We start from the raw sequence: 19,773 nt of genomic DNA on the forward strand, positions 1-19,773 counted from the left end.
CCCCCCTTCTCCGGTTTCATCCAGGACTGGTTGTGGCCAAGTCCTGGGTGATAGGCTCGGGCCCGCCCGCCTTTCAAGACAGACTGCGCCCAACCCGGCCGTGGCACGCTGTCCTCTCTCTCCCCCCCACCTGGAACGAGGCTGGTCCCGACAACACCTTTTTACTATCTGCCAGAAGGGTTCCCTTTGTTTGGGGTTATTTGCCTACCTCTGGTGTGAGTGGCAACCCCCCCCCTTTCATTTTTTTCCCCAGCTCTGCTGTGGGAGCTGTGTCTTCATCGTGCTTTACCGCGGTGTACCAAGATGGCGTCGGAGGACTTCTGGTGACGCAAGATGGAACCGGAAGTCACATGACGCACTTCCGGATGCCGTTTTTTATATAGAAGCACCTAATGGATATGCTGAGGACATGCTGCTTGGGCGAACAGCCTGCTGAACGTCGCATAGTGGCGCAGCAGCACTCTACGCTACGGCCATTCTCCGCTTGCTTCATGGAGCTTGAGGACAGGTCCGAGGATGGAGCACCCGCTCGTATTGAACCAGCGGCAGCATCCGAGTCCCATACTGCCCCCAAGGTACGCCCTTGTCTGTGTTTAGTTGCTACAGCAGGGTTTTTCTTGTATGGAACTTTATCATTTATGGTTCTTGTTTCTGATAGTTATAAAAAACTATTTTGTGAGGATTGTATTCCATCCAAAGCTAGGTCAGAGACTTCCTCTTTTAAAAAGTTAATGTCTTCTACGAAGGAGATAATGGACTCCTTTCGGTCCCTTAATGACAGGGTTACTGGTTTAGGATCTTCCTCATCTAGACCCATAGCTCAAGAGCCTTCAGCCTCTGCTAAATCTCTTCCTTAGTCTCTGAGACCCTTAGTTCACGCAATACTTCTGATCTGGAAGAACGTGAGAATCCAGTTTCTTCATCTGATGAGGAATCTGCATCAGAGGAGGATATGGGTAGCTCATCTAAATATCTTTTTCCAGTTGAAGATATTGACGAACTACTAAAGTCGATATATACCTTGGAGCAGATTGAGATGCCACAGCGAGCCCAACGTGTACAGGATAAAATGTATAGGGGTCTACAGGGGCAGAAATCAAAAGCTTTCCCGGTACACCAGTCACTTAGGGACATGATTCTTTCTGAGTGGAGAGAACCTAAAAAAAGGTTGTTCCAGTCCAGGGGACACAAAAGAAGATTTCCTTTTGAGTCTCAGTTCGAGGATATGTTCTTTAAGTGTCCTAGATTAGATGCCCCTATGTCTCATAGAAAGGCCGACTCATTGCTACGTAAGGCCTGGGATGCTTCAGCCTTTTCTTTAGGTCCGGCGGTAGCATCCACCTGTGTGGTTAGGAATCTAGATGTTTGGGTTCAGTGTCTGGATGATCTTCTTTCATCCGACACCCCCAAATAAGAGATTAGGGAGTCTCTCCCACTCATTGCCAAGTCGGTTGCCTTCTTAGCTGATGCAGCAGCAGATTCAGTGAAATCTGCAGCCAGGGCTTCTGCTCTCATTCATTCAGCTAGGTGAGCTATCTGGCTTAAATCTTGGGAGGTGATCTTGCCTCCAAGAATAAACTCCCTTTGAAAGCAAGCTCTTATTCGGTTCCTCCTTAGAGGAGGTCCTAGCTCGATCCTTTCAGAAGAGTAAACGGTTTCCTTCTTCCCAAAGGGATAAACCCCAGAATAAGAGGCCGTTTCGTGGCTTCCAAAACAAAGCTAATTTTAAAGCCAGCAGGCTAAGAAGAAATGGTCTTTTAACAAAGACAAGCAAAAAGCGGGGGCTCTCTTTGCTCCTTCTGCCCCTTCCAAAAATCCCCAGTGACGCCAGGATAGGGTAGGAGGAAGGTTGTCCCATTTCATCAAGGAATGGGCAGAGATTTCCGACAATTCCTTTATTCTTCAAACATTGGAAAGGGGTTACAGGTTGTACTTCAAAAATCTTCCCCCCCCCCAGAGGTTTTTTTTTACCCATCTGCCGAGAGACCAGGAGAGACAGCAAGCCATGATAGATCTGAGTTTTGTGTGGGAAACAGAGGGAGTTATTTCTCCTGTTCCGGAAAATCAGAAATTCCAGGGATTTTATTCTCAATTCTTTCTGGTCAAGAAAGCTTCCGGCGGCTTTCGTATGGTCATAAATATAAGCCTCCTGAAAAATACAAAGTCTACAGACGTTTCCGTATGGAGAACATTTATTCTGTAAAGAATCTGTTACCAGGGGTCTTCATGGTTACCCTGGATCTTCAGGACGCTTATCTTCATGTACCAATCTGCCAGAGTCACTGAAGGTTCCTCAGGTTTGCGGTTCTCATGGGAAACAAGCCACGTCACTGGCAGCTCAATGCCCCTCCTTTTGGTCTCTCAGCAGCACCCAGAATTTTTACAAAAATCAAGGCCGATGTCATGGCTTTTTTTTCGGATTCAAAGTGTATCGATCGTCCCATGTCTAGATGATTTTTTTTTTTTTTGCTCGAGACAGAGTCCTTTGTTCAGGATCTGCAGTTGGTTTTGCAGACCTTTCAGAAATTGGGGTGGAAGGTCAACCAGCAGAAGTCTTGCCTAGTGCCCTCCCAGATCATACTTTTCCTGAGTTATCTTATAGACTCTGCTGTCCAAAAGATTTTTCTTCCTGAGGATATTTTGAAAATTTTTCTCTCCGTGCAGGTCTTCAAGTTACTCCCTCAGACCTCCCTTCGGCGGATCATGCAGTTGCTGGGATTGATGGCTGCGGCCATTCCAGGGGTGCCTTGGACCCAGTTACACTCCAGACCCCTTCAGGCTTTTCTTTTACTCCATTGGGATCGCTGGTTCAGCTGCTAGGAGAGAATTCTCTCGATCTCTCCTGGTGGGAGCAACAAGAACATCTGCAGGGAGGGAAGGATTGGGCACAACATTCCCTGGTAAAAATTACCACAGAAGCTAGTCTGTTGGGTTGGGGTGCTCACTCACAGGACTAGCAGGCCCAGGGATCCTGGTTGCCAGAGGAGGCAGGCCGCTCCTCGAATTTCAGAGAACTTCTAGCTGTGGGGAAAGCTCTTGTGTCTCTGGAAGAGAGGGTCTATTCAAAAGACCTTTTCATTTTCTCAGACAATGCCACAACAGTGGCGTACCTAAACAAGCAAGGGGGCACTCGCTCAAAGTCGCTTCTGTCATTAACACAGCAGATTCTGTCCTGGGCGGAGATCAATGTCACTTCAGTCAGGGTAGTCCACATCAGGGGGTCAGAAAATGTGCTGGCGGACTATTTGAGCAGGGTGAGCATCAGTTCCAGCGGTTGGGAACTACATCAAGGCACGTTCCAGGACGTAGTGCGAAGATGGGGTCTTCCCACAGTGGATCTTTTTTGCCTCCAGTCTCAACAGAAAACTGCCGGCGTTCTTCTCTCTGGAGAGAGACAGAGTCCTTGGACGGATGCTCTCTCCTTCCTGTGGGATTTCACTCTGGCTTAAGCCTTCCCTCCTTTTCCCCTCTTACCTCTAATAGTTCGGAAAATTATTCTGGCCCGGGCAGAAGTTGTTCTGATTGCCCCCTGGTGGAGTTGGTTCTCCTCTCTGAAGGCCCTCTCTGTGAATCCTCCCTGGCCCCTACCAGTTCAGAAGGATCTGCTCCATCAGGGACCAGCGTTGCATCCAAACCCTCAGACCTTCCAATTGACAGCCTGGAGGCTGAGCAGCACACCCTACAGTTAAAGGGGTGTTCAGAGAGGGTTATTCAAACTATCCTGGACAGCCATAAGTTGGTTTATTTCCTCGCAAAGGAAAACTGGTTTAGATTCTTTTTCCACTCCCTGTATTTTGGATTTTTTGCAGGGGGAGTGAAAAAGGGGCTCTCTGTCAGCACTCTTAGGATTCAGATTGCTGCCCTATCTTTGTTTTCAGAGAGAAGACTAGCGGAGGATCCTTTAGTCAGGAGGTTCCTTTCAGCCAGATCTAGATATGCTCCGAGGGTCATCAAACATATTCCTCCCTGGGATCTGTCGTTCGTGTTAAATGCACTAACAAGGGCTCCTTTTGAGCCTTTGCACGAGGCTTCCCTGAAAATTATTTCCTTGAAGATTTCCTTCCTTTTAGCTTTTAACGTCGGGGGAAGGATTTCTGTTCTAGAGTCTTTCCTGTAAAGACCCCTTCCTGAAGAGTCTAGAGGACAGGGTAGTGATTAGACCTGATCCTTTCTATTTACCCAAAGTTTCTTCCAACTTTCATAGGTCCCAGGAGATAGTCCTTCCGAGTTTTTGCACCTCTCCCAAGAATGCGGAGGAGGAAAGGTTTAGTCTTTTAGACGTAAAGAGATGTCTTCTGCTTTATCTAGAAAAGTCCAGTGGTTTTAGGAGTTCCTCCCAACTATTGGTTTTGTTCAGGGGTCGAAAGCGTCTAAAAGTTCTATTGCTAGGTGGATTAGGGGAGCTATCTGTGAGGCAAACAAAGTGTCAGGTCGTACCCCTCCTCCTAGAATTAGGGCCCATTCAACAAGATCCATGGCCACATCATGGGCAAAAAAAGAGGGGGCTTCATGGGAAGAAATTTCTAAAGCTGCCGTCTGGTTCTCCTCTCATGCATTTGTCAAACATTATAGAGTACAGATGCTTTCCAGCCAGGACCACTCCTTTGGTAGGAAAGTGCTTCAGGCTGTCGTCCCTCCCTAGGGTATAGAATCTTGCTTATCCTGTCAACCGTTACCAGTAAGTCTAACAGGGGTTATTGTTTGCAAATATTAGATTCTAACTACCAGCAAGAATAAGTCCTTACATTTAAAGAGCACCTGTCATTTCGGATCATCATGGCAGCGCCTGTTAGGCTGGATTCACACCTATGCATTTTTTGAGCTTTTTGCAGATTTGCACTACAGAACGTGTTCCATAGGAAACCATGTTAAATTGACTCTAGTGCAAATCTGCAAAATGCAAAAAGCACTAAAACTGCATAGGTGTGAATCCAGTCTTAGGGGGCATCCACTCGCCTGCTGCCGCTATGTCCCTCGCCTTGTGGCACTGCCGCATCACCAGCTGTCCCATTAAAGTGAATGAGACTGTCGGTGAGTCAACAGCTGGTCAGAGGAGGAGCCGCTCTGGGACAGAGATTAAAGTTGCTCTTTAAAAATTATGATTTAAATCCAGTTGATTTAAATCAAGCCTTTTTATAAGTGATTTAAATTGACTTTGATTAAGTCAAATCCACCCTGGCTACCATGTACGGCTGCACCAGATTTTACTCTCCAGTTTTAGTAAATCAATCCCCAGATCTCAGTCCATTGAGCATCTGTGGGATGTGTTGGAAAAATCCATGATGATCCATGAAGGCCCCACCTCACAGCTTACAGGATTTAAAGGATATGCTATTGACTGCATGATGCCAGATATCGCAGCATACCTTCAGAGGTCTAGTGGTGTCCATGCCACAACAGGTCAGGGGAACCTAGTCAATATTAGTTGTTTGGTCAAAAAGTTATGGCTAATCAGTGTATATTGTATAGTAATAGTACATAATATATTAATAGCCTTTAATATATAATGGAAGGTTAATGAAGAGAAATCCGAATCAAATAAATATTTGGTGTGACCACCCTTTGCCTGCAAAACGGCATCAATTCTTCTAGGTAAACTTGCACACCGTTTTTGAAGGAACTCGGCTGGTAGGTTGTTCCAAACATCCTGGAGATCTAACCACAGATCTTCTGTGGATGTAGGCTGCCTCAAATCCCTCATAGTGCTCATTGTAGCGGACTGGCTGGCACCCAGCCTGGGTGCCTCCGCCAAGATGCAGCTTCCTCCAGTCTGGAAACAGGTGTTATAGCTGAGAATTGCAGACAAGAACTAGATGACACTAGCTTAGGTGCAAACTGGAGCTGACCCTTAATTGTAAATTCACACAGAATATATACTACACAAAATCAGATAAGTTTGATCACATTATCCTAAACATTAATCCTTTTAGGGCTGAAACAACTAATCGATTAATCGACAACTAATCGATTATGAAATTAATCGATTACTATTTTCATAATCGATTAATCGGCCAGTAACATAATGTGGTTAAAAAAAAAACTAAAATGAGCCCTTTATAGTACAAAAAGGGCAAATAATCGCTACTGTAACTATTTCTTTCACAGTTCTACAGTAAAAAAATATTAACCCCTTACAGTAGTGATTTTTTGCTTTTTTTGTACTATAATATTCATTTTTTTTAACCCCATTATGTTACTAAACGTCTTAGACCTGGTTCACATCTTTGTGTTTTTTGGTGCTTTTTGCAGAAACGGACTATTCATTTACATGGTTTTCTATGGGACACGGTCACATCTATGCTTTTTCAGCCGCTGCGTATTTGGAAAGCGTCAGTGACTTTTTTTTTTTAACGCAAAACAGTGCTTTTTTGGTTCAACATACTTCAATGGAGAAGCTGCAGAAAAGCGTGTAATGCGTTTTTGCAGCAATTTGTGTTTTTTAATCTGCCCAACAACACATTGGCAAAAAAAAATTGCAAAAACACAAATCGCAGGAAAATCACGTGCGCAAAAACCAAAACGCACAGCAAAGAGCACTGCAGAAACAGATCAAAAGCAAACTGCATAGGTGTGCACCGAGCCTTATGCTGGCCACAATTTTCAGATGAGAATATTCAGACGAAAAATATTTGTACATTCGATGAATGAAATAATGTTTGAAATTTTCACTTATTTTTAACATTCTGTTTTTAAAATAATTGTAATTTCTGAACGAAAACCACATCCACTGTCTGATAATTCCTTTCACCAAGAAGTTTTTTTATTATTTCCAAATTTTCTCATTACTGTGGTTGAAAATGAACGTCGATTTGACCCCACTAATGATTAGAAAATCGAACAAACGTTCTTATCTCTCCTCTAATAGTATATACAGTATATCTCTTTTGTGTCATTCTCAGAGTGGATTAGATATTTTGCTCCCTAACCATATAATTGGCTATTTTTAATTAGCACTGCATAGAGATATTTAAGAATAAATTGCCTTTTTTTAAAACTTTACATATTAACTAAATTATACATCACACTTCTTTGTTAAGGTTATTAACCGATTAATCGATTAATCGAAACAATCATCGGCCAACTAATCGATTATGAAAATAATCGTTAGTTGCAGCCCTAAATCCTTTAACCACTTCCATACCGGGCCTATTCTGGCACTCCTCTCCTACATGTAAAAATCATAATTTTTTTATGCTAGAAAATTACTCAGAACCACAAACATTATATATGGTTTTTTTTAGCAGACACCCTAGGGAATAAAATGGCGGTCATTGCAACTTTGTCACACTGTATTTGCACAACAATTTTTCAAATGCTTTTTTTTTTTTTTTTTGGAAAAATCAGTTTCATGAACTAAAAAGATAACAAAACAGGAACGTTAGCCCAATTTTGTATAATGTGAAAGATGTTACGCCGAGTAAATATATACCTAACATGTCGCTTTAAAATCACGCACACTTGTGGAATGGCACCAAATCTCCATAGGCGACGCTTTAATTTTTTTTTGTACAGGTTACCAGTTTAGAGTTACAGAGGAGGACTAGTACTAGAATTGTTGCTCTTGCTCTAACGCACACGGCAATACCTCATATGTGATTTGAACAACGTATTACATATGACTTGCGTGTGCGTGACTTGCAAGTGTGTTAATTTCTGTGCGCGAGCACATGGGGGTGCTTTAAATTTCTTTTATTTTTACGCTTTCTCTTTTAAACATTTTTTTTTTTTTTAATCACTTTTATTCCTATTACAAGGGATGAAAACATTGAGATAAAAAAAAAAGACAGCTCTTTCTTTCCAGCCGAGATCTGGCCTTTGTTTACTTTTGCGGCTCGAACGTGACTTCATAACATCGCGCCTGGGCCTCTGACGATCATAGAGATGACTGGGGACCATCTGGTCACCGGAAATCTCTGATTGTCAGGAGGAGGTGGATTCTTTCTCTGGATTGCCGATGGGTCAGGCGAGCCCGGAGAAGCACCGGAAGGTGGCGGGAGTGGGGTGTCCCCTCCCACAGCCTTTAAGAACGATCAAACTGAACTGCCGCTATGATTGTTCTTACGGTGCACAGAATCGCCGGCTGAAAAAGATATCTGAATGATGCCTGTAGCTGCAGGCATCATTCAGATATCACCACTGAAAGTCAAAGACTTCAAATAACGTGATTGGGCTGGAGAAGTGGTTAAACAGTAATATCCTCAGTATATTTAACAGTACATCTAATGAACATCCAACATAAACGCATAAACACCCCACAATAGTGTGGTAACGAGGTGAAGTGGACACAATACTAATAGACAAAAACAATAGGTGACTCAATTAACAATGGGGATTCACACTTAGTAGGCACACAATGGGAAATTCTACAATGAGAAAAAGACACCTTCAGTAAACAGATTTACACAGAGCAGCAGTAGACACCAGCATCAGGTTGTTTTGAGCTGATTATAATCTTATGCTTAGAGTCTAAGTCTAGGGGGGTTGCTGATTCCATACCCCAACAAAACTCAGGGGCCTCAAATCTGTATCCAGTTCCTAGAGTCTGTGTGTTTCGGGGAGACATGCACCTGAATCCAAAGCAAAACCACTCCAAAGGTCCCCCAGGCACCCCCCCAAAGAATAGAGCCCCCTCAAAAGCCAGGGCCTGTAGTCGGTAGGCAAGAGACTACCATGCAGTCCCCTCCAAAAGCCTCTGTCCTGGTTGGGTCTGTCACACACATAATGTTCCATATTGGTGTGGGTCACTGATAAGGTCGTCACTCCGCCACAAGCTGCGCAGCTTTGCATCCTGCATAATACATATCCCCAGATTTATTTATTTATATTGTCACCCTAGTAGACTAACATCCTTTATATCGTTGCAGCCATCGTTCTCCTTGTCGCCCTGGTTTGGGTGTGATCTGGAAGGACCGTTTCTACAATGAGTCGGTCTCTGGATGAGGTGGAGGCTACCCTGCAGACAGCGAAGCTGAATGTGGAGGATTTGAGGAGTACCGCCCAGTGCCTGGCGTTCAGTAATACTTTCACTTCCGGGGATTATTGTCTGATGGAACTGGATGATACGCTGTGTAAGGAGATTGAGTCTGGCGGCAGGTAGGATACAGAGTTAGTGTCTTTGTGTACACATATACTTTCTATGCCAACCACCAGGGATTTCAGCTAAGCAGGGCATTTCCTGAGTATACCTAGGCACTCCTGTACCTATAGGCTCACAGCATTATCTCTGCAGCTTGAAATCTGAGGTAATGCTTCCTCTGACTGTTAGTCTCAGATTTGGAGTGAGATTTGGTGATATCACTGGTGTGCTGTTCAACCGGAAGTTCTGAAATAAGGAAGCAAATCTCCGCCTCTACAAAGATGGCCACCTACCCACAGAGACACTGCATAACAAGGCATGGTAACTAATTGGGAAGATCACCACAGACTATACTGGTAACTAGTCCTTTACCTTTTGCCTACATTGTGTGTGTGTGTGTGTGTGTGTGTGTGTGTGTGTGTGTGTGTGTGTGTGTGTTTTTTTTTTTTGTTTTTTTTTTTTTTTTTTTTTTCCTGGAGTTCAGCTCCTTTTTAAAATTGATCATGGGAGAATTACAAGGGCTACATTTGCTGACCTGTTCATCCACAAATGCTAATTGCTTATCTTTTTAACTGTATTTAAATGATTATAGATTTAATATTGAGTCGCTGCCTTGGAACAAGCATTTAGATCAGGAGCTCTGGATTAATGTTGACTTATTTTCATGCACACCACTATTAACTACACAAATCAGCAACCAATCATTTATTTTTTATGCTTAAACCTCTCCATAGTGTATCAATCTGTTAATACAATCATTTTAAATACCTACCTCTTGAGAAAAGGGGGTTCTTGCATCCCTGAAACTTTTTTTTTTTTTTTTTTTTTTTTTTTCCCTTAACGTCTTTCAGGACAGCACCTTGAGAGAGTGGCTCCTCCCCTTGCCACACAGCTGTTCCACGGGTGCTGCTGGTTGGGCTCCTTCTCCCTCTCCATATGTGCTCAGGGAGAGTGGAGGCTGCTGTGGGCATCACTCCTAGGCGGCTGTGAGGTACAGGCGGTCGCCCTTTTTTTTTTTTTTCTTTTTCTGCCCTCCGCCTGTTTCCGCTGACGTTGCCGCCATCTTGGGGATGGCATGCTGTGCACCATCCGCTGGAAGTGAGGTATCTGGAGGGGGTGGCGTCCACGAAGCAGGCGTGCGGCATCATTTCCGCTGGAAATCGCAGGTGGAAAAGGGAGAAACAGGGCTGATGCTTATTTTCTGGTTCTGGTCCGGTGCAGTGGCGCTGTTGGAGTCCGGAACCGGCGTCCAGCCACACACAGCAACTCAGCGCTCCTTGATGGAATCAATGGCGGCAGCAAGTGGGACAGGTACCAGCAAGGCCCAGGTAAGGGGCAGATGTAAACTGTCCTCTTTCCTGTGGGTGCTCTCTCTCATTCCCCCCCCCCCCCCCCCTGGTGGCAGGGGCCTGTTTGGGCACATGAGGCGGTTGTTGTTCTCACTATGCACCTGTGGTGAGCCTCCTTTTTAATAAGGACAGGTTGTCTCACTGGGATGGTTTTTCCCTTGTTTTGTCTCACGGCAGGCCAAGAGCTCTGATCCAGTGGCAAAAAGGAAATGTCCTTCATGTAAAGCTAAACTACCTGAAGGATGGAAGGATACTTTGTGTCAAGCCTGTATTGATTCGCTAGTTAAAGAAGAAGCTTCTTCCGCTTGCAGCGATTTGATTGCATTGGTTAAAAAAGAACTGGATGCTACTATTCAATCATTTCGCTTTTCTCTAGCAAACCCATTCCTGAGTCAGCCGACTACCTCACAGTCCTCTCAGTGCTCACTGGTAGTCTCGGTGGTGGAGACTGAGGCATCTCTTACCCAAGAGGGACATTCCCCCTCCCATTCTAGGGAAGACTCGGATGAGGAGGAAGGGGAAATCATACCTTCTAAATATAAATTGTCTTTAGAACAGGTAGATGGCCTGTTAAAAGCAATTTATACTACGCTGGGTCTGGAAGAGGAAAGAAAAGAATTCTCTGCATGACCGGATGTATACAGGGCTCAGCGAACCTAAAAATCGCACCTTTCCGGTGCACTCAGTAATTTCTGAGGCTATCCGTAAGTAATGGGCAGAACCAGAAAACTTTTTTTTTTTATCCAAAAACCCTTAAAAGGCGGTTTCCTTTCGATGAAGACCCAGCGGCAGTTTGGAATAAAAATCCCAAACTAGATGCTTGCTTTCTCCTAAGTCTCAAGATTAACTGACTTGGCATTCAAGGATATGGGGGTATTAAGAGATCCCATGGATAAAAGAATGGATCAGCAGCTTGAGAGGGCTTGGCAATCCATCATGGGCAATCTCAAATCAGCTATGGCGACTACTGTTGTCTCCGGGAACATGGAGTCAACTTAAGGCACACGTTACGGCAGACTCACCAAACCAAGAAATTTGGGATTCTTTTTCGACCCTGTCAGCCGCTGTAGACTTTGTCAGACGCTTCAGCAGAATCAATTAAAATGACAGCAAGATCTGCAGCCCTAACTAACTTGGCTAGGAGGGCTCTGTGGTTAAAAACTTGGCCGGGTGATGCGGCATCCAAAAATCAGCTTTGTGGGAAACCGTTCCTGGGGGATTTGCTTTTTGGGCTTGGCTTGGATTCAGTCCTAGATAGGACAGCTGATAAAAAGAAGTAATTTCCAGTTAAAAAGAAACAGCCAGTTAAGCAGTTTTTTCGATCTCAAAGGGCTCAAGAGCAAAATGCCAAACCTCAGGAGAAGAGAAGAAATTGGTCATCGCAGAAGGGGAAAGGCAAGGGAAATGTCCTTTTCCATCCTCCTGCGCCCTCCAGCAAATGGCAATGACTCGTCCCTACCAGTGGGAGGAAGGCTTCAAAATTTCCTCCCCCTTTGGGCCAGCATGACAATAAGTCAATATATTTTGAATATGCTGTCCCAAGGTTACAGAATAGAGTTTTTGGATTGGCCTCCAGGAAGATACTTTGTGACAAACCTACCAAGGGACTCAACAGAAGCCCTGGCTATGAAGAACCTTCACCAGAGTGTTGTGATACCGGTATCTCCAGAGGAACATTGTCAGGGATTTTATTCCGACATATTCCTGATAGGAAGACCATCCGGAAACTTTCATTTGATTCTCAACCTGAAACCATTGAACAAGTTTTCCAAAAACATGGAACCACAGGACAGAGACCCTAGATACAAAAATAAAGATCCCCACCAGATTTAAGCGAACACTTTGGTGGAAAAGTCAGTTAGTATTGCAAATACCAAAGGTCTACTTTGGTCCTTTCCGACCGGAAAAGTGGTAACAGACGCCAATATGTGGGGAAAGGGGGCCCACATGGGTCAGGATTTGGCACAGGGAACATGGTCACAGGCCAAAGCAGGAAAATCCTTGAATTGGAAAGAACTAAAAGCAGTTGCCCTAGCGTTGGCTGCCTTCTCTCCTATCCTCCTAGGTTTCCATGTCCAGATTCTATCGGACAATGCCACTACCGTAGCCTACCTGAACAAACGGGGGCACAAGAAGCAAAGCTCCTCACTTGCTGTCAGTAAGAATTCTGGAGTGGGCGGAAAACCATTTGCTGTCCTTATCCGCGGTCCATCACAAGGGCACGTTAAACGAAGTGGTGGATTTTCTGAGCAGACAGAAGGTTCAGGAGGCAGAATGGAGACTGAACTCAGAAGTGTTTGCATTGATCGCCAGGATTTGGGGCCTTCCACAAGTGGACCTGTTTGCTTCAAGGAAAAACGCACAGGTCCCACAATTTTTCTCCCTTTACAGAGACGATGGCTCTCAGGGGATAGATACTCTGGCACAGCCTTGGAATTTTCGCCAAGGGTATGCTTTCTCCCCTTTCCAATTGATTCCACTGGTATTGAGAAAGATACAAAAAGAGAGAATCAATCTTGGTTACTCCGTTTTGGCCAAAGAGTTTTGGTTTTCCACAGTTCTGCAGTTGGCAAATCGGACCATGTTATCAGCTTCCTCTGACAGGATTTACTGATACAAAGGCCAGTACATCATCCGGATGTAGCCAGGCTAAGACTCTCTGCCTGGTATCTGAAGAGCAATTGTTAAAAAACAAAGGCTTTTCAGAACCTTTAATAACCACGTTACTTTCCAGTAGGAAAAAAGTAACTAGAGCTAATTACGCCAAAGTGTGGAAGGTCTACGTTTCTTGCTGTCATTTGGAAAATAGGGATGTGAAAGACATAGTCTCAGTATTGGAGTTTTTACAAAAGGGTGCAAACAAGGGTCTTGCAGTCAGCACTCTTAAAGTGCAAGCGGCCACTTATCTGAAGAGATCAATTTCTTCAGACACTTTGATCACAAGATTTTTTTAGGGCACTTCCCAGATCCAGACCGGTTCTGGTTAAGCACTTTCCAAAATGGGATCTCTCGGTAGTTCTGCAAGCCCTCGCAAAGGAACCATTACAAACCATCTCTCTAAAGAAACACTTTTTCTAGTCGCAATTACTTCGGCAAGAAGGATTAGTGATCTGCACACCCTATCAGTAAAAGAACCATTTTTGTCTTTTTTGAGATAGGATTGTACTTAAGGTAGATCCAGGGTTTTTGCCAAAAGTAGCAACTTTTTAGAACAGGTCTCAGGAGATTATCCTTCCAACCTTTTGCACTAACCCTTTGGGGAATAAGGAAGAGCAGTTTCACAACTTAGATGTGAGGCATACCCTATTACGTTACTTGGAAGTAACAAAAGGTTTTAGATCTTCAGATTTATTATTTGTCCTTCTTTTGTTGTTTCCAGGAAAAAAAAAAAAAGGCCACCAAGCATCAAAAAAGTCAATTGCTAGATGGCTTAAGACAACTATTTCGGTAGCCAATTCTCAGATGGGTCTATCTCCCCCCGCCGGGAATTAGAGCTCATTCAACTAGGGCTCAGGCCACTACATGGGCAGAAAAAGCTGGTGCCACCCCAGATCAAATCTGTAAGGCGGCTACGTGGTCAAGTTACTTAATGCTTGTCCGTCATTACAGACTGGATCTCCTGTCAGCGGGGAATCAGCCTTTGGCAGAAAAGTTCTGCAGGCTGTGGTCCCGTCCTAGGGGGTAAGTCTCTGTTATCCTCCTGAAAGACTCCTGGAAAACAAGTAACAGGTAAGTCTAACTTGAATTGTCCGCCCTCCCTCCTCCTCCTATTGTTAAAATACAATAAAATACAAGAGGGTTAAGAGGGCCCTGCTCATAAGAGCTTACAATCTAATAGGGTGGGACAAGTGGTGCAAAAGGTTATAACTGTGGGGGGATAAGTGATGAAAGTGATAAAAGTTCATTTAGTTGGGGGTGTGATGGGTTTCCCTGAAGAAATGAGTTTTCAAGAATCGCCTAAAGGCAGCCAGAGTGGGAGATAGCCAGACGGATTGAGGTAGAGAGTTCCAGAGGATGGGAGAGGCTCTGGAGAAGTCCTGGAGACTAGCATGGGAGGAGGAGGCAAGAGATTGAGAGCAGAAAATCTTTGGAGGAGTAGAGAGGAATGTTTGGGTGATATTTGGAGACCAGATTGGTGATGTAGCTTGGGGCAGAGTTGTAAACAACAAACCTAGATTGATGCGCCCCCTTTTTGCTTGTTTTTTATGTGTGCATTAAGATCTCAAGACCTAATCTAAGAGGAGCTGCATCCACTGCACCTGGTGCTCCCTACCACTCTCTCCTGGCCTCTTATGTGCCCCGTTAAATGATGGTTGGGTTGTAGTCAGCGCAATAGCTTATTAATTTTTTGTTTGGGGCAGAGATGTGAATGGCTTTGTATGTTAGTATTTTCTGGGCAATTGGAATCCAGTGGAGGGATTGGCAGAGAGGGGTGGTGGACACTAAAGTCTGAGTCTGGCAGCAGCATTCATGATAGACTGAAGAGGGGATAGCCTATGGAGAGGTAGGTAACAAGAGAGTGAATGAATAGCTTGGTGGTTTAATTAGTTAAAAAGGGATGAATTTTAGAGCTGTTACGGAGGTGTAGTCTACAAGCTTTTGACAGTGATTGGATCTGGGGCCAAAACAGGTCAGAGTCTGGGATTACACCTAGTACCCTGGCGTGAGGGGAAAAAACTAATAGTTACATTATTGATCTAGATGGAAAAGTCATGGAGGAGGGCATGGGGGAATATTATCCGCTCGGTTTTAGAGATTTTGTTTAATAAGTAATGCAACATCCATGGTGATATGTCTTTTAGTAAGTTAGTAATGCGAGAGGAGACTGACTGGGTGAGGAGTTGAGAAATAGATTTGAGTGTCGTTGACGTAGAGGTGGTATTGAAAGCCGTGGAAGTGACTCAATAGGGAGGTGGTGTAGATAGAGAAGGGGTCCAAGAACAGAGCCTTGGGGGACCCCTACAAAAAGAGGAAGTGGAGAGGAGGAGACAGTTATAGGTAATACTGAAGGAGCGCTGTGATAGAGAGGAGGAGAACCAGGATAGAGCAGAATTTTGGAGGCCAAGGACCTGGAGTTTATTGCGAAGGAGTGGGTGGTCAACAATAGAGCTGCACGAATAATTGTTAAGAATCGAAATGGCGATCCTTTTCCCTTCCCGATCTTCAAAACCGCAGGTCACGATTTTTTCTAACAAGTGCAGAGTTCTCACAGCTGGAAAAAAAAAAATCCAGGCAGCCTGCCAAGTTTTATAAGGGAATAAGTAGAAACAAAGTATCTTTTCCGTTCATTCATCAAAGGAAAGAACTCCAGCCTGTAAATGAAGGAAGTTTAACCATTTAAAGACCAAACCTTTTTTGATACTTGTTGCCTAGAAGTAAAAATCATTATTTCTTGTTCATACATCACAGGACACAGAGCCTTTTGATAATTACTAAGTGGGGTTAGATAGCCACCATCAGGTGATTGGACACTGGCAACCCTAATTACAAGGCGAGTTCCTCCCCTATATAACCCCTCCCATATGGAGAGTACCTCAGTTTTTTCACCAGTGTCTAAGGTGGTTGGTCACGTTAAAGATGTGCTAAGAAGAATGCTCTGTTTGGTCTCTGCGGGGGCCTAGAGGCTATAAAACCGAATCCATGTCTCGGGCCAATAAATACGCCTAAGATGGATGGTACCCAGGCCTTGTGGAAGAAGAAACAAGGTTTTGCCTGTAATGTCTATCTTTGAGGACTGGGCTCTGGGATCCAGTGCTTTGGGGCACAAATTTAAGTTGCGTGAAAAGTTTCTGGCAGAGTCTTCTACAGGTCCAGGGAAGAGGATCCTGTGAGTAGGAACCCAGAACCCCTAAGGTTGGCACAGCGCTACCCGCCGTGATGGGTGAAGGTTTGATCTGTCTGTTCTCAGCAGTTCCTGCAGCAGGGATAAGGTAAGTGAAGACAATCCTAAAGTATACACATTATGGATTATCTTCTTTTGAGTAGTTTGCATGTCTTACCTGGTTTCCGCCCCTAGAGGGGAGTAAGAGACATACCTGGTGTATACTTGCATGCCATCCAGGATACACGCTCAGTGAAGCTGGTCTGAGAAGCCGCTCACCTCCGCTGCAGGCTCTGCCACATAAACTGAAGGGGGGGGGGGGGGTCCTGCGCAGCCCTCAGGTGGTCTCCTTTCTCCCCCCTCGACGCCACCATGACGATCCTACGCGCGTGGAAGGGGCACGCTTTTACTGTGGTGTCAGCGGGGAGGGAGCGCGTGCACGGCGCACCAGTGCGCAGGCGCAAAGCGGCTATGTTTAATGCCCAGTACGTCGGAGCTCCTGTAAGTGGTGGGACACAGAGCTGTGGGCAGTAAGCATCTCAGTGGATTCAGATCCAGGCATACCCAAGACACCTACTCGGCACCAGGTTGTGCAGACTGAGCTAATGTTAATATTGTAAGACTAAGGCACAACAGTGATTGCATTTGTACTAGTACCTCTGCTTTGCAGCTTAGGACTATGTCTCCTTCAGGGGGAGGTAAAAGAGGCACTAAGAAATCCACTGCCTAGATGTAGGGGTTCTGAACATGCCTGCAGGATACCATTCCCCCCCCCCCCGAAAGACAGGAGGCAGCCTCACAGGATGAGTCTGTGCACCTGTCAGGCTTTGCAGCCTCTCCCAATGTTACAGTCCCTGTATATGTCACTCACTGAAGACACTATAAAGGCTGCATTGGATGGTTTAGAAGGAAGGATTACTACTTTTATCACAACTTCCTTAAAGAGTAGCAGAAAAAGGGGTAGATCCCCTCTCTGCTCTGGGTTTCCTATCGGATGAGCATTCTGTTAATAATGAAATATCCCTATCTGGGGATGGGGATCAGGAGCAGTCGGACGATTCAGGGGAAGAGGAGAAGCTCTCTTCTGCCTCCCAGGCCCTCAAAGTACAGGTGCAATATTATACTGAGTTGGTGCGTACCACATACAGATTGCCCTCTGCTGAGGCTGCCATATCCTCTGTTTCCTCCTTGGGATCCCAGAAATCTCCACAGGCTGCGTATACCTTCCCAATTCATCCCTTGCTGGAGAAATTGTTGTATGATGACTGGGGTCACCCAGATAAACTATTTTCTCCTCCTAAGAGGTTTTCTATGCTTTATCCGGTGGAGGAAAAGTTCACCAAGAAATGGGGGATGCCAGCAATAGATGCAGCTCTTTCTTGTGTGAGTAAAAGCCTGACCTGTCCTGTGGACAATGCTCAGGGGTTAAAAGATCCAACTCATAAGAAGCTGGAAACTTTATTTAAAGCCTCCTTTTCTATGGCTGGCACTGTGGTCCAGCCTGCGGTCGCAGCAGTCGGCATGTGCCAGTTCCTCAAGGAACAAATGAAGCAGGTGCTTAACCTCCCTCCACTGAGGAGGGGTTTATGCAGACCTTCCTAAAGCCTTGTGTTTTGCGGATGATGCCATTATGGATTCTGTTCAGCAAGCATCCTGCCTTACTCTCCTGCTGGTACATATGTGCAGGACCCTTTGACTTAAGCATTGGGCAGCTGAGGCTTCATGCAAAAAATATTTGACTGGGTTCCCGTTTTATGGGGAATGCCTGTTTTAGGATGATCTGGACAAATATATCCAGAGGATTACCGGGGGTAAGGCCACGTTACCGGTTAAAGAGTAAACGTCCCTCATTTAGACGTTCTCTTTCCCCAGCCCCTGGAGTCTCGACCTCCAGGCAGTGGCGATGGCCTCCCCAGTCCAATACTAGGGGAAAGGCCCAAGACAAAAGAAGTCTTGGGGTCCAAGATCTGTAAAACAGAACCCCCAAAGCCTCCTTTATGAAGAGGCGCCCCCGCTCGGCCGAGTAGGGGGAAGGCTGCTGCAGTTTGCAGGCGCCTGGCGGGAAGAGATTCAGGACAAATGAGTAGTCTCCACGGTGTCTCTGGGCTACAAGCTGGAGTTCCGGAAGCTTCCGCCAGCTCATTTCCTAAGGTCAGGAGTCTCCAAAGATCCAGAAAAGGGGAGGCCCTTGTTTCTGGCCTTAGAACGTCTATTATCCCAAGGGGTAATTATAGAAGTGACCCCAGGCTCAGGGTTCTACTCAAACCTCTTTACGGTTCAAAAACCAAACGGAGATGTCAATCCTATTCTAGATCTAAAAGACCTGAATCAGTTCCTAGACATTCGTTCTTTCCGCATGGAGTCAATCCGCTCAGTTTCCACCCTTCAGGGGGGAGAATTCCTGGCATAAATGGACATCAAAGATGCATATTTACATGTGCCAATATTTCCCGCTCACCAAAGATTTCTAAGGTTTGCGGTGGATCAGCGCCACTTCCAATTCGTGGCCCTACCTTTCGGTCTTGCTACCGCTCCTCGAGTGTTCACAAAAATTCTAGCCCCACCCCTGGCAAAACGAAGGGCTCGGGGCATAACAGTGACAGCTTACATGGACAATTTGCTACTCGTAGAACAGTCTGTAGCACGCTTAGACCGCAATTGTGCTCAGCACAGTAGAGTACTTGGAGTACCTAGGCTGGGCCCTCAATCTAGAAAAATCTTTCTTACAGCCCCTAAAAAGTCTGAAGTATTTGGGCATGGCCAGAGACATTCCAAAGCAGAGTATTTTTACCTGGATCAAAAGCCAAAGCCATAAAGGATTTGGTCCGTGTGGTTATAGCAAGGAAAAATCCCTCCATTCGACTATGTATGAGACTATTAGGGAAAATGGCCTCTTTTGAGGCTGTTCCTTACGCCCAGTTTCACTCAAGGCCTCTACAGAGCAGCATCCTCTCTGCCTGGAACAAAAGAGTTCAAGCCTTGGATCTTCCAATGTGCCTATCTCCATGGATATGCCACAGCCTCAATTGGTGGTTGCTGACCAAGAATCTACTGAAAGGAAAATCCTTTGTTCCAGTTGCTTGGAAAGTCGTAACCACAGATGCCAGCCTAATAGGCTGGGGAGCAGTTCTGGAAGAAGCTTCCACTCAGGGAACATGGTCCAGAACCGAAAGGCTCTTGCCCATCAACATTCTGGAGATTCGGGCAATTCGCCTAGCCCTCAGGGTCTGGACTTACAGGTTGCATGGTTGTCCTGTCCGGATACAGTCTGACAATGCTACGGCAGTGGCCTATATCCATCACCAAGGGGACACCAGGAGTCTGGATGCCCAAAAAGAGGTGAATCACTTTTTTTTTTTTTTTTTTTGGGCAGAGAGGCATGCTCCTTTCCTCTCTGCGGTATTCATTCCAGGGGTAGAAAATTGGCAGGCGGATTTCCTAAGTCGCCAGCAGCTGTGTCCAGGAGAATGGTCTCTACACCCCAACGTATTTCAGGCCATATGTCGAAGATGGGGTACCCCGGATGT

At 45.3% G+C, this 19,773-nt stretch overlaps 1 protein-coding gene across 1 annotated transcript in view; it reads left to right on the top strand.

Moving 5' to 3' along the window:
• DSCC1 (DNA replication and sister chromatid cohesion 1) overlaps positions 1-19,773 on the top strand; it is a gene marked incomplete in the record, with an annotated part of 71,934 nt that overhangs the window by 9,329 nt on the left and 42,832 nt on the right. The window contains 1 exon segment of the mRNA XM_073616002.1: positions 8,865-9,093. Within this exon segment, the coding sequence (XP_073472103.1) occupies positions 8,921-9,093 (173 nt within the window).

The sequence above is a fragment of the Aquarana catesbeiana genome, linkage group LG02 (genome assembly GCF_042186555.1).
Source record: "Aquarana catesbeiana isolate 2022-GZ linkage group LG02, ASM4218655v1, whole genome shotgun sequence".
Classification (NCBI taxonomy): domain Eukaryota; kingdom Metazoa; phylum Chordata; class Amphibia; order Anura; family Ranidae; genus Aquarana; species Aquarana catesbeiana.